This window comes from Musa acuminata, chromosome BXJ3-6 (genome assembly GCF_036884655.1).
Source record: "Musa acuminata AAA Group cultivar baxijiao chromosome BXJ3-6, Cavendish_Baxijiao_AAA, whole genome shotgun sequence".
Taxonomy (NCBI): domain Eukaryota; kingdom Viridiplantae; phylum Streptophyta; class Magnoliopsida; order Zingiberales; family Musaceae; genus Musa; species Musa acuminata.
The window spans coordinates 17,729,029-17,743,810 of NC_088354.1; the positions used below are offsets into that span (position 1 = coordinate 17,729,029).

General features: G+C 37.9%; 1 protein-coding gene across 1 annotated transcript; it reads right to left on the reverse strand.

Annotated features, from left to right (window-relative positions):
• Window positions 1–11,537: 11,537 nt before the first annotated feature.
• Window positions 11,538–14,097, reverse strand: LOC103988631 (exocyst complex component EXO70B1-like). The gene has a single exon (XM_009407213.3). The coding sequence runs from the start codon at window positions 13,875–13,877 to the stop codon at window positions 11,841–11,843; it is 2,037 nt and encodes a 678-aa protein (XP_009405488.1). The 5' UTR covers window positions 13,878–14,097; the 3' UTR covers window positions 11,538–11,840.
• Window positions 14,098–14,782: the final 685 nt, after the last annotated feature.

Sequence of the window (14,782 nt, forward strand, 5' to 3'; positions counted from 1 at the left end):
AAATCTAACATTTTATTCTTTTAAAATAAAATATATAATTTTCATTATCATTTTCAAAATTACTAGCATGATTATAATTTTTACATTTTCATTTCATTTTTAAACATGTAATTTTTAAGAAAAATAATTATTCTAAACTAAATTAAAAATAACTCATGAAAAGCATCATGTAATTTCAAAATAAATTAAGGGTATTTTAATTATCTCATCGTCGAAAGCCGTTAAGGCGTAATTTGCCACCTCGCCTTTGTTGATTTTCCCCTCGTCTTCGGAGGAGCTCGATTCATCCCAATTTCTGTTCTTCTTCTTGCATTCATAGCAAATAGTTGCATTCTTTTTGTTCTTTAATTTTTGTTTCATAAACTTTTAAAATTTCATGAGTAGTTTAAGTTTACCATCACTTGAGCTTATGCTCGAGTGGTCTTCAATTGTTCTAAGTTCAAAATCCTTCCTGTTCTTTGGAAGGTGATTCTCATGTTCGTCAAGTGCCATATTAGTCATTACGTAGGTCATTAAAGATCCAATTAGTTCTTTTATTGGAAAATAGTTCAAATCTTTTGATTATTGTATTGCCGTTATTTTCGAATTCCAATTTTTAGAAAGAGATCTTAAAATCTTGTTAACGACTTCAAAATTCGAAAAGCTTTTACCAAGAGCTTTTAAACCATTGACGACATCCATAAAACGGGTATACATGTCAACAATGGTTTCGCTAGGCTTCATTCAAAAAGGTTCAAAATCATGCAATAAAATATTGACTTTAGACTCTTTAACTCTATTCGTGCCTTCGTGTGTGATTTCGAGAATGTGCTAAATATCGAAAGTCATTTCGTAAAAGGAAACCCGATTGAATTCATTTTTATCTAAGGCGCAAAATAGAGCATTCATAACTCTAGCATTTAAAGAAAACGTCTTCTTCTCCAAATCATTCCAATGGTTCATTGAAAGAGAAGACCTTTGAAAACCAAATTCAACTATATGTCATAAATCAAGATTCAATGAAAGTAAGAAAACTCTCGTTCTAGTTTTCCAATAAGTGTAGTCTGTCCCATTGAAAAGGGGAGGACGAATGAGAGAGTGGCCCTCTTGAAAGCCGAAAAGAGTCATTTCTCTTTGGGTGTTAAACCAAATGAGAAAATGAGGCTCTGATACCAATTGTTAGGAACAGGGGTCGGCACTAAGAGGGGGGGGGGGGGGGGGGTGAATTAGTGCAACGGTCAAATCACGTCGATTACGAAAATTTCTTCGTTTCATACGATAAAACCAATTTTAAAAATACTTAACTTTGAAAGCAATAAGAGGAGCGTAGCAAGTAATAAGAAAGCAGTTTACAATTTAAAGTAAATTACTCAAAGTAAAGCAAACCAGATTTTTATAATGGTTCGGTCGTCGTGACCTACATCCACTCCACCGATTCCTCTTCCGTCGAGGCTACCGGCATCCACTATCGATCTTCTTTAATAGGCGAAGATCAACCTCCTTCTTACACCCCTCTTCTTCTTTTACCGGGTTTAGGAGACAACCCTTACAAGCACTCACTTCTCTCTCAAACTATTCTTACACTTAGACTAGAAGAGGAGGATTCTCACAAGAGATTACAATAGCGTTTTTCCCTCTTTAAATTCTCTATGCTTGTATATGTTAACTAGAGATGAGAGGGGTCTTTATAGGCCTCACGTTGATTCAAACTTGGAGCTTAAAAATATCTTATCCCGGGTTTCCTAGGTTCGGGCAGTACCACCGCTTGTGTTAGGCGGTACCACCACTAGTGTCAGTCTGACACTGACACTGCATTGGGCGGTACCACCGCTTGGGAGGCTGTACTGGGCGGTACCATATCCTAGACTGGCGGTACCACCGTCTACAAACTCTCGGAGACTATGTCTGGGCGGTACCACCGCCCAGACCGACGGTGCCACCTCTTGGGTCACTGTTTGGGTCTTTCATTGGGCCCAACACAATCCTTACATGGGCCTAACTTGCCCCTAATTGGGTTGGCCCAAATCCATTCCCAATTGCTAACTATGAAATCTAAGGTATACTTAAGCTAAACAAGTCCCTAGGTCTTGGTTTCTTTCGACGAACTTCCGACAATCTCCCGGCAATGTTCCAACTGACTTTCGGCAAGCTCCTAGACTTCACGACAATCTTCTTAGCGAGTTCCGATGAGCTTCTTCCGGCAAGCTCCTGGACTTCTCGGTTAGTTCCTACAGAACTTCCGATGAACGTTTGGACTTTCGACGAACTCTCGAACTCCCAACGAAATCGCGTCCTTGACTTTGGGACTCCATTTTGCTTTATGTCTTGCTATCGTAGTTAATCCTACATATATAAAAACACACTTTGATCTAAACAATTAATACTAAGCATGAATCATGTTGTTCGGCATGTCATTGGTTCATCAACGCTTCGTCCGATTCTTCAGCGTATTGTCCTCTCTTATAGCCTATTGCCCAATCACTCGGTTGACTCCGCAACTCCGATATCCTTGGCTTAATATTTGCTCTTCTTGGCCCGATGCCCGAATCCATGGCCCGAAGTCTTCTGTCGATACATCGACCGATCCTCCGATCGGACGTTCAATCTTCTGACATATTTTCCTCCGGCCCAACATGATTTTTCCTGCTTTAATTGTCTCATCCTAATCGAAGCATCCTACGTCACTCAAAACACAGATCAAATCATAAACACTTATCAATTGGTTTCATCATTAAAATCTGAGATTCAATATAAATGTGATAATATAATTAACTTATTACTTTGCTAAAATTTTTGACAACCAAGATAAATGTTTCTCATATTTCATATATTTAATGGTTGCTCATTTTATTTTTTTTCTATCAATTAAAGTCAATGGGATATATAGTTTTGTTACCTATTTTTTCACTTTAAAGTGATTTATGAAAGTATAATCATCATCCTATGATAATATTATTTGATCCTATTCATAGTGTCTATAAATAGTCAACATGTTTTAAGGCAAAATCAAATTGAATAAAATAGATTTCTTTTAATCTTGATAAACAATAAGACAAACACCTCCGAACAAATAACCCAAAGAAATTCAGTTACTAATATTATGATGATAAAAAAAGATCATTTTTTGAATAGCTATATAATTATCAAAACTTTATTAATGAGATATTTATCCATAACAATGATAGACAACCATTTATAATATTATTTTTTTGTGAGTTTATTAACCTATTTTTAATTATAATCAATAAAAGAAAGAAATTGATCAAATGTATATCTCTATTTTATGTTTCAGTATTTGTAAGTGATTTATGGGAGTATAATCACCATTATAACACAATATTATTCTAACACATTCATAATACATTTGTATAATTTGTTTCAATCATTTAAAATAATAAATAAATAAGTAAATTTAATATGAAGAATTTTGCGATGAGCAAATGAATATAACGGCCATACAATCTTCATGATAAAGCAAAGAGAACAACATCAATATATTTTTTTATTAATGAGTTAATTTCTTTAAGATTTATTTGTTTATTTACTTATATATATTATGATCAAGCATATCTATCATCCTTTTTTTATAATGAATTCTTTATTAATGATTGATTTTTCTATAAACTATCAATAATATCTATAGTTTTATTTTTATTATTTTATCATAATGCTTTTTGATTGTATGATAATGCAAAATAAATTATAAATGAATAAAATAAAAGACACGACATAAATAAAAAAAGATAATTGAAATTATGACATTGTAAGTAAAGGCAAAAGATGAGATAATAATCCCATAATTCAGTCCATCAATTGCATGACACTTACTATACTACAAAACACATTAGTATATACTTCACTAAATTATTATTAAGCAGACATTCAAAATCAATTCATAAGATGATATTATGTGATAATACAATGAATTTATTAAATTATTATACAGCAAAGGATTGTTACACTTTTAATTCATAAAAGTAGCTTTTTATTCTTGTTTGATCATGATATTAATTTAAATAAATTATATGGTTGATTAGAATATTAATCCATTGATTCTATCTATTTGAGCTGGTGCTGTCGTTAGCGTGACGACTAAGACAACTTAGGCTGTTAGAAATATGAGGACAAAGGAAAGTTGCCCCTCAAAAGAATCCTATGATACCTTAATGTAAAAGAATCCTATGAGACCTTTATATTTTTTTCTAAAAAAAAAATTGCAATGAGAGGAGGTTGATAAGAGAATATTTCATGTTTGATTCTTCACGGTATAAGAAAGCAAAGGTAGCCATCCTCTTATGCGCCTGATTGATCCCATGCTGTCATTGGTCAAAGTATGCATATGTTGTTTCATCTTTCCGAGGATTAATCCTTGATGATTATGTTCTCTTTTTTTTATTATTGTAACACTCCCATTCATATAAATGAATGCTGATGGATGATCATCCATATGATGAGCCTTCCACTCTTATTGGTGTTATAGCTCTATTTTATTTCAGAAGCTATCTAGGAAGACCCTTAAAAGGAAATTTAGCTGGTTCTCGACACCTTTTTACTGAAAAATAATAAAAATAAAATCCATTTATGGACTGTTTCATGCAACTGGCACCCACCTGCACAGAGGCGAAGTTGGGCCCGATAGTATCGATCGATGATCTTTAATTGACTGTGCCGTGTATCCAATTTCCATATCCATCTTAATTGTGGAAGTGCCAACTTATCTAAAACAGTTTCTCCATATCCAACCAACAAATACTACATTCAATGCGCTTTTATGTTATTTTTCATACTGAAACCGGATTTAGTTGTTTCGCTTGTACTTGGAATATTCTTGCAACATTTTAATGAATAAATAGATTAAAATAATACTTGTATACATCCAAGCCTCCTCCACTAAATAACACCCATGGTAACACTTTAGAAGCCACCATCGTAACATGGTGTGCCGGAAACAGAGTAAACCATATGCATCTTATGAAGAAGGTTTAACAAGTTGGAATGGAAAATTAAGTGCAGAAAATGAACTAAATCAGATGCCTGGAAGTCTTTTGAGCACCTAACAGTACCTGTGTACCAATTAGAGTCTCATCAAGACATGGAAACCAATGAATGTGCTCAGAAAGTTGGAAGAACCATTTGTCACGTCACAGTCAATTATATACGTTAAAATTAACTTTTGCACATCAAACTACTTTTTTGTGAAACAACAATCCAGTTTATCCATGAGAAAATTTAACAGTCGATTAAGTTAAATAATTATCTTGGAGCACAAATCAGACGATAATATGTTTTTAGCTATATTATTATGACACCATCTATAGCCAAATAATCAAATACACAAGCATACCACTAGAGCACCGAGAATAATGAAAAGAACAAATCAGCAAATGAGCTAAACGAGAAAGAGCAGGTTAATTCGTTTTTCTGCAATATAATAACAAATTCTTCTGCAGTTTGTCTTATGCATCATCTAAATATTTAAATCAACTATTCATAACAAGTTCCAAAAGGGTCATCTATTCTTAGCAACAACAAATAACATCAATTTTGCGGTAAAAGTTGTTCCCTCAAACTTCAGAATCAAGGATAAATACATACATAAAACAGACTTCCCATATAGAATGGGACCCGTCGTTTAACACTCTGTTCAAAACACCAAATACTAAATCCTGATCTATAATTTCACACTGCGATGATAAGGTATAATTCAGACTTCAGCTCCACTAGCCATCTTTATTTATTTCTACACACAACTTCACAGTTCCAGTAGTAAAACTTTAGATCCAGCCTCAAAATAAGACAAGAAGAATCTTCTCCAAGAGTCACTCAGCTAACAAACTCTCAAATCTGTGTTAGCACATTGCTTTCCATCCCAAGATAATATAGATTCCAGGAGTGTTACAGAAAGAGCCACTCAAGAGAACTAAGTATTCTTCACTTTCCAATAAATTTGACCCAACTCCATTAACATGATGAAACACAACATATACAATGTCCTCGAACATGATGCTCCTGATTACATATTTCAAAACTTAATATTATAGACGAATGACAATCATCTTTAGTCCTTACGACTCTGTTGTTATCTTATGAGTCTCTTTTCTATCAGATATAATGTCTTCATTCTACAACCAAACTTCTAGAGCCATAGTTCACCAAAACTAAAGTCTGAACTTCCTGTTTCAGCTTCTGATTCGACTGATAGTCAAAACATTTCTAGAATGTTGGCAGTTTCAATCGCTTATTGTTCAGGTTTTGCATTTTTAATTTAAACATACTAAATACCTGGATCAAAAACAAAACATAATGGAAAAAAATATTTCGTTGATATACAGACAAATAACAAGGAATATGAATACAAGCTCATCAGATTCAAATAATAATCTTTTATGTTCAATTCAAAAGTTTCTTTCAAGAAATCAAAGATTATATAGATCTTTACTGATATTTATTAGGACAGAAAAGAGTTATCTAGTTCAGAGATATCCTAGGCATTTACTGTTTGATATTTTCCTTTAATTTAAAAAATGAAGCCTCGGATCTTTGTTAGTGTAGATCTTAGCAAATAATTCAGCAAAACAGGCTACCGATATTTTCTCCACGGGCACCAAATCCTGCTAGGAATATTCTTCGAATCAAGCCTGATACAATAAGTCTTCCATAATCTATATGGTTAGGGCTGTAGCACTACAAGAAGGGACCTCTCCAGGTGACACAGGCACACTCTCCCCCACATTAAATACTAATTTTTCCCCCATTAGGTTAGTCCTAGCAACTGTCTCAAGTGTTGCAAGGGCCTCAGTAGTTTCGCGGTAACCCATGACCTAGGGATAATCCACATCAAAAACTCAAATCTCAATCTTACGTATCAGGAAAAATTCAAGTTGGGAGACCACATCAAGCTAAATGCTCAAACTCAACATTCAATCACGACCCTTTTATTTAAATTAGACCAGGACAGATCAGTCTCAGCACATCAGGCTGACAATCAAAATTGACATTAAAAACATGGAAGTAAAAGTTAGCTTTTAAAAACATTCACCTCTTCTTTTTCTAATCTTCCTCCTACTTACACTTCTCTAATATATATACTATGTCTTTGTCTGCATAGCTGCTCAAATAGACAGCAGATCAGCAATGAATATATATACAACAGCAAAGAATCCCTTGATAGTTAAAGCAACAACGTGAGGCAACTCATCCTCTAATTCAATGCTTCCAGCTGCAGATTGGATTTAAATACAAGGCAAATATGCTGATCTTGAAAGACATCCTAAAGAAGGGTGATAGATGAAAATAAACTTGAAGTCAGTGATTGCAAAAGGCGCTCGGGCGCTCGCCTAGGCGCTCAGGCGAGGCGAGGCGAGGCGAGGCGAGGCCCGAGCGCCTCGCTAATGTCCCAGGCGACGCGCTTCAAACAGGCACCGCCTGGGCGCTCGCCCGAGCCCAGGCGCTGGGCGCTTCGGGCGAGCGCCTGGGTAAACCAAGGCGACCGAACCAGAATCTTAGGTCTGGTTCGATCCTGGTTCGGTTGTTAGTTGGTTCAATCGAACCAACTAAACCGATATAACCCCAACCCTAACCCTAACCCTAACCCAACACTAACCTGCTGCCGCTGCCGCTCTCGATCCCGATCGCGATCTCGTCGCTCGCTGCCACTGCTCGCCGCTGTCGCTGCTCGCGCCTCCCGCGAGCCCTCCCGCGAGCCTTCCCGCTGCTCGCGCCTCCCGCGAGCCCTCTCGCTGCTCGCGCCTCCTGCGAGCCCTCCCGCTGCTCGCGCCTCCCGCGAGCCCTCCCGCGAGCCTTCCCGCTGCTCGCGCCTCCCTCGAGGCCTCCCGCTGCTCGCGCCTTCCGCTCCCTTTCCCTTTCCCGCTGCCGCCGCCGCCGCTCGCCACTGCCGCCGCCGCTCACCGCTGCTTCCTCGTTTCTCCATCAGGCTCAGTATACTCTTAAGATTAAGTTTATTTGAATTTTGAAATGATTAATTTTCTGTTAATAGATTAATAATATATTATTTTGATTTTAATGTTATTAATTTTTATTTATTTGAAATTATTGTTAGGTTTCAACATAAATGGCAAGTGCAGAAAGCAGAGGTGGCATTTTTCGTGCATGGAAGTATACTTATTTGAAGGATCCGAAAGAGTCTCCAACATAAATGGCAACTCAATAGAGTCTCCAATGGTATCAAAAAAAGATCCTGCATGGAAGTATACTTATTTGAAGGATCCGAAAGATCCTAATGCAGCGACTTGTATATTCTGCGATAAGACTACCAGAGGTGGCATTTTTCGTGCAAAACAACATCTAGTAGGAAATTTCAAGAATGCAGCAGCTTGCAAAAAATGTCCACCTGAGGTAAAAGAAGAGTTGCTGAATTATATGAATGAAAAGAAAACACAAAAGAATGAATCTTATGGGAATTTACCAGAAGACAATGTTGAACATATCAGAGATGAAGAAGAAGATTATTCTACGAGTATTAACCCAAGTGAAAAAAGAGTATACGACAAAAAGGGAAAAGAAGTTATGAGTACTAAGAAAGGTAGAAAAGGACCGATGGATCTATATATGCTTCAAGGATCCCAGAAACAACAAGGGCAAGCAGGAGGCTCAAAATTGAGACAAACAAATATAAGTGATGCTTGTGATAAAGAAATAAGAGGAAGAACAATTCAGCACATTGCTCGCTTCTTCTATCAGGCTGGTCTTCCCCTTAGTACAACTCGTTTAGACAGTTTTAAGGATATGATTGAAGCTATTGGAAGATATGGTGCAGGATTAAAACCTCCAAGTTATTATGAGATGCGAGTTCCATTGCTGCAAAAAGAGTTGAATTATACAAATGACTTACTAAAGGGTCATAAAGAATTATGAGCAACACATGGTTGCTCTATTATGTCAAATGTTTGGACTGACAGGAGACGCAGGAGTATAATTAATTTTATGGTTAATTGTTCTTTAGGGACTATGTTTGTGAAGTCAATAGATGCTTCATCTTTTGTAAAATCTGGAGACAAGATATATGATTTACTTGACAACTTCGTGGAAGAAATTGGAGAACAAAATATCGTTCAAATCATAACCGACAATGGAAGCAACTATGTTTTAGCTGGTAATATTCATCTTTTGATTTTGTTAATAATTTTATCTTCAATTAAGTGTGTTAAACTCTTAAGTCTTATCATTTTTGTTATCCTTTGTCTCAGGTAAATTGCTTGAATCAAAAAGACAACACTTGTATTGGACTCCATGTGCAGCACGTTGTATTGATTTAATGTTGGAAGATATTGGAAATATCTTAGAAATCAAAAAAACCTTAGAAAGGGCAATTTTTGTTGTTGGATTTCTTTATAATCACATTGGGGCTTTGAATATGATGAGAGAATTTACAGGGAATAAAGAATTAGTGAGACATGATGTTACCCGATTTGCTACTTCATTCTTGACATTACAGAGCGTGCATCGTCAAAAACATACTCTGAGAAATATGTTTACCTCTGAGAAATGGGTGACAAGAAAATGGGCAAAAGAAGCAAAAGACAAGAGGGCTGCTGATATCATCTTAATGTCATCCTTTCGGAATCATGTAGTTTATATACTAAAGGTAATGGGCCCTTTTGTTCGAATCCTTCGGTTGGTGGATAATGAAAATAAGCCTGCAATGGGATATATTTATGAGGCTATGGATAGAGCAAAGGAGACGATTAAAAGATCTTTTAATGAAAATAAAAAAAAATATGAGAAAATTTTTACAATCATTAACGAAAGATGGAATTGTCAACTTCATCGTCCCTTACATGCAGCAGGATATTATTTGAACCCTGAATTCTTTTATAAGATTAAATCTGTTGGATTTAATGCAGAAGTTTTGGGTGGGTTATATTAGTGTGTTGCAAGATTAGTTCCCAGCATTGAGGTTCAAGATAAGATTATTCATGAATTATCTTTATATAAAAATGCTGAAGGTCTTTTTGGAATTCCAATTGTCGTTCGATCCAGGACAACTACCTCTCCAGGTATTAATAATTTGATATAATTAATTTCATATATATTATGTTACTATGTTATTGCTAATAATAACATAAATTTTGCAGCTAAATGGTGGAGTCTATTTGGAAATTCCACCCCGAACTTACAGAAATTTGCTGTCAAAGTACTTAGTTTGACATGTAGTGCTTCGGGTTTTGAGCGAAACTGGAGTGTCTTTGAGCATGTAAGTATTACTAAATATTTTTATTTTAATTAATTTATTTATTTAGATATTTGTATTAATATATTTTTAAATTATATGACATGACAGATTCACTCGAAGAGAAAAAATCGGTTAGAACATCAATGATTGCACGATCTTGTTTACATAAAGTATAATCAAGCTTTGAAGACTCGTCATGATTTGAAAAATAGATTTGATTCAATCTCATTGCAAGATATTGATGATTCAAATGAGTGGTTAGTAGAAGAAATGGGTGCTAACTTGCAAGATGCTGAAGACGAGCTTGTATTTGAAGATGATAGATTGACGTGGGGAGATGTGGCAAGAGCTTCAGGTGCTGGAGAATTACAAACATATACAAGACAGATGTCAAAGAGAAAAATGAGTGCAAAAGCATCAAGCTCGGCTCCTGCTATTGTTGAAGACATAGAGAATGAAACATATCTTGATGAAAAGGAAGGAATCGAAGAACAAGAGGAAGAAGACGAATTCAATGAAGATGATTTGTGTGAAAATGACGATAATATTGATTATGATGAATGACTTTGATGTAAAATTTTAATGTTTTGAATTTTGAAACTTTTTGTTAATGTGACATTGTGATTTTGTATCTTAGATTTTCTTAATTTAATAGCATATTTTTATTTAAAATTTTAAATAATTATATTTATTAATTATATTATATATTTTTATATTTTAGCGCCTCGCTTCGCTCGGGCGAGCGCCTAGCGCCTCGGCCGTTTTTAGACCTTGGCGCCTAGCGCTTTTTAAATCACTGCTTGAAGTACAAGAAAATATTGAAAAATAAGGGAAAAAAGGCTTTGTAGAGATGAAGCCTTGTAAATGGAAGATATAGCCATCTATATTAGCCCCATGTATCATATCATAGGACGAAAAAAGAGAGAAACACTAAGTTCAAAAGCATCATGTATCTACAACCAGAAAAATAAACATCTAGAGAAGTTAATCAAAGATCAACTCCCACCATCAATTAACTAGTAGATTGCGCAGCAAATGTTTCAATTGTGAATGAAAAAAGTCAAAGATCAACTCACACCATCAATTAACTGATAACTATGTCACAATATATCATGTAATAGATTACGAGCAACCAAGGACTGTATGGAGATTTAACCAAACAAACACAGGGCTCCATGTGCAAAGAAATGAAACATGCACTAATTCTTTTGTTGAAAAAGAGACATGGAATAGAATACTCATTAGAGCACCTAATTATACTTTTGGTTGAATTTCATCAAGCAAATTGCAAGAATACATTTAGTAGCTTTGCACAAATAATGGTATATAAAAAGCAAAGGCACCTAAACAGAAGCAGCAGGGCTAGTTCATCAAAACCCATCAAACGTTTAAAGAGCTATAGTAATTCAAACAGATCCAATCAACATTCACTTGTTTGACAACATATTAAAAATCTAAGAAGACACCAGTAATTCACACCCACTAGACCTATACATTATTATAACAACACATTGAGTTATTACGACATCTATATATGATAATTGTTACTATGTATAACCAATACAAGTTCTGCAAAGGGTCATTGCAAGTTCACATTCAGCAATATATCTGAACTCTGCATAAAGGGACCACTAATGAGATTCAGATCATACCTGCGCCCTTCCACGGACTAAGCTTTTTTTCTCGGAGTGAGTCCAGGCAAGCCTTCGAACAAATCTGAAAGATGGTACTCTAAATCATCTGGCATGTACTTTATATATTTTGTTGCATGTCTTCCGCCCTCAAGTTGACTACCAAACCTCCCCATAAAAGAGCGATAAGCTGGGATAACCTTCTCTGAAATAGAAATCCGCAATTCTTCTCGGAGCTGAGGATCTGGAACCTTCCAAGTTGTCTGAACCCTATAAATTTCTTCGAATGCCAAGTTAAAGTTCTTGAACTTTTCCTTGAGAGCAACCTTTGAAACGCTACTGGAGCTCCCACTCCCATATCCATCATCCTTCAGACAAGACAACACTTTTGTCCAGGAAGTCCTCAGGTAGCTTGTGGCATACTGCCGAATTTGGCTGCGGTGCTTCCTTATCCAGTCATCTCCCAAAAGCTTCCCAAGTTCTGAATCCTTCACTTTATTAACTATGTAGAGTATATTGTTCATCAAAAATATATACCGCATTGCTCCATCTTCATAAACTTTAGATTTTTCATCCAGGTTAGTTTCTAAATGTGAGATTATCAAAAGCATGCGACGACCTAGTGGAGTCATACTCTCCAAATTCTCTCCGTTGGTATTCCTATTCTCACAACCTTCAGAATGAGACTGATCACTACCACACACTCCATCATCCAAAAGCAAATTTAATGTATCATTGTAAACCACCAGCAATTTCACATAGTTCATCACATAACGTGTCATGGGATGGATCTCACCTCCCTGTGTTGGCTTCCGCGATGGCTCCTTCTGGATTGCATTTCCAAACTCCGTAAGAGTGCCTTTTACAGCATCACCTAACCTCTTCAGAATCCCCTCAGCCTCTTCACATAGGAGGTCCTTTGGGTCTCCGGCATATAAGGCCTGGAGATCTGGCAAAACATCTGCGAGGGCCTCATACATATCCAGAATACGAAAGAGCTTCTCTGAAGACCGCTGACATATCGCAATGGCATCCCCAAAGTTGAGTAGCTGCATGACACACCCTTTGGTGGTCTCTGAAAAGCACTCGTCCCTAAGCTCCTCTGAGGCAGCAAGAATTTGGTCACAGAGCCGTCTCTCTCCCCAGAGCAGAGCCCGAACAACGATCTTCATAGCCTGAATCCACTTCTTCAGCTTGTCATCAAGCATCCGCCACTCAGTTCTCTGTACCTCCTCAATGCTCATTCGATCGATGCCGAGGATGGAGAGGCACTCATCGAGGATGTCCCGTCGGACAGTGCAGTAAACATGGTGGAGCTCTCGATCATACTTGGCCCAGATCATTTTGTCTGCGATGGCCTTCAGATCAGCGATGACTTCGGGATGGATCAGATCTAAACTCCGATCGTCTATCAGACTGCTTCCGGACCTATCCTCAGGACTGCCCTCTTGCTGTTGCGGCGGAAGCTGCAGCTGGTGTTCGTCATCAATGGAGCTCTCAAAGTCCTCCATAGTCTCACCGCCATCAGATGCAAAGGAAAGGGAGAGGCGGCGAATGGAGGAGCAGAGCCCGTTGGAGTCAAGGGGGACTGCATTGCGGACCATCAGGTGGCGAAACTCCTCCTCAAGACGGGACATTGCCATCTGAAGCGCAACCTCCGCACGACTAACTAGGTCTTCCGCAGCCGCGGCGGCGCTCGGGGAGGTGCCAGGGTCGGCGAGGAAGATGAGATCATCGACGGCGGCGAGGTACTCCTCGGCCTCCTCGGGGGAAGACTCCCAGAGGAGGGAATCGGAGGCGTCCCAGCGGAGAACGACCTTCTGGGCTACCTCAAGGCGCAGCTCAGCCTCGGACCGGTCGACGTCGACGCCGTCGCCTTCGCCGTCGCCTCCTCTAGCGGACGAGGAGGAGGCAGGGAAGAGGTCGTTGATGGTGGAGAGGCGGTTGTCGAAGCCGGAGAGGATGCGGATCATGTCCTCGGCAGCGTTCTTCGAGGTAGCAAGGCTGCTGACGATGTGCTTCGCTGCGGCAATGACCTTCTCCTGGCCATCGGCCCTCGCCGCCGCCGCCGCCATCACTCGGTCGGAGATCCGGTGGCAGTGGAGTCGGGAGTGTGGCGAGGGGTCGGAAGCGATCTAGGGCTAAGGTCGGGGGATCGTGGTCGAGGATGTCAAGGTTAGGGTTAGGGTTCGGGAGAAAGGGAGGAAGAATGGAAAGGGGCAAGGTTGGAGATGGATTCGGCTTGCTTCTTCGCAACGACAACGGACTCGAGTCACTTTATTCTCTTCTATCTCCTAATCCATTGTCCCTTAACACATATATATATATATATAAACCAACAACGGGTCTAAACGTGAAGGTTGGGTGACGCCTGGGATTTCGTCCGACACTATTAAAATTCAGGTGGGTCCGAGTCCTGGCACCTAATCTAAATCGAACCCATCTTGACTCGATCAAACCAGGTCCAACTTCTTGCTTTGATCATTATAACTCATGGTCCAATTAGGTACGTTACACTTGACCCAACATGCTCACAAGGGAATCACCAAGAATGTGTTTGACGAGGTCTCTCCTATGATTAATCATCCAATTCAGTGTCCAACTCTTGCATGGTGCACGCCAATGATTCTATGAATCATCGACTCAATGAATGTTTTCTGTAGCTGATTGGCTCGTTTTGCCATTTTCTCACATATATATATATATATATACATATATATACACACACATTAATGTGCATACATATGTTTGCTGATTCTAGTTGTACTAAAATTGGAGGAGTTTGGTTAACCATAACTCTATCCTAGTTAAAGTATAGTTGAAAACTCTCAACCAATTCTATCCCAAAATAAATCCAGGCAACACAAATAATCCTTTCAACGGGACAACAAGTAAGTCTGATAGTTTTTCGATTCTAAACAAAGCAGAAATTGACCCTGGATAATTCGGTTCCAATTCCTTATATTTAAAATATCAGAAT

Excerpts from the sequence above, each read along its gene's own strand:
- LOC103988631 (XM_009407213.3), bottom strand. The coding sequence starts at position 13,877 with ATGGCGGCGGCGGCGGCGAGGGCCGATGGCCAGGAGAAGGTCATTGCC.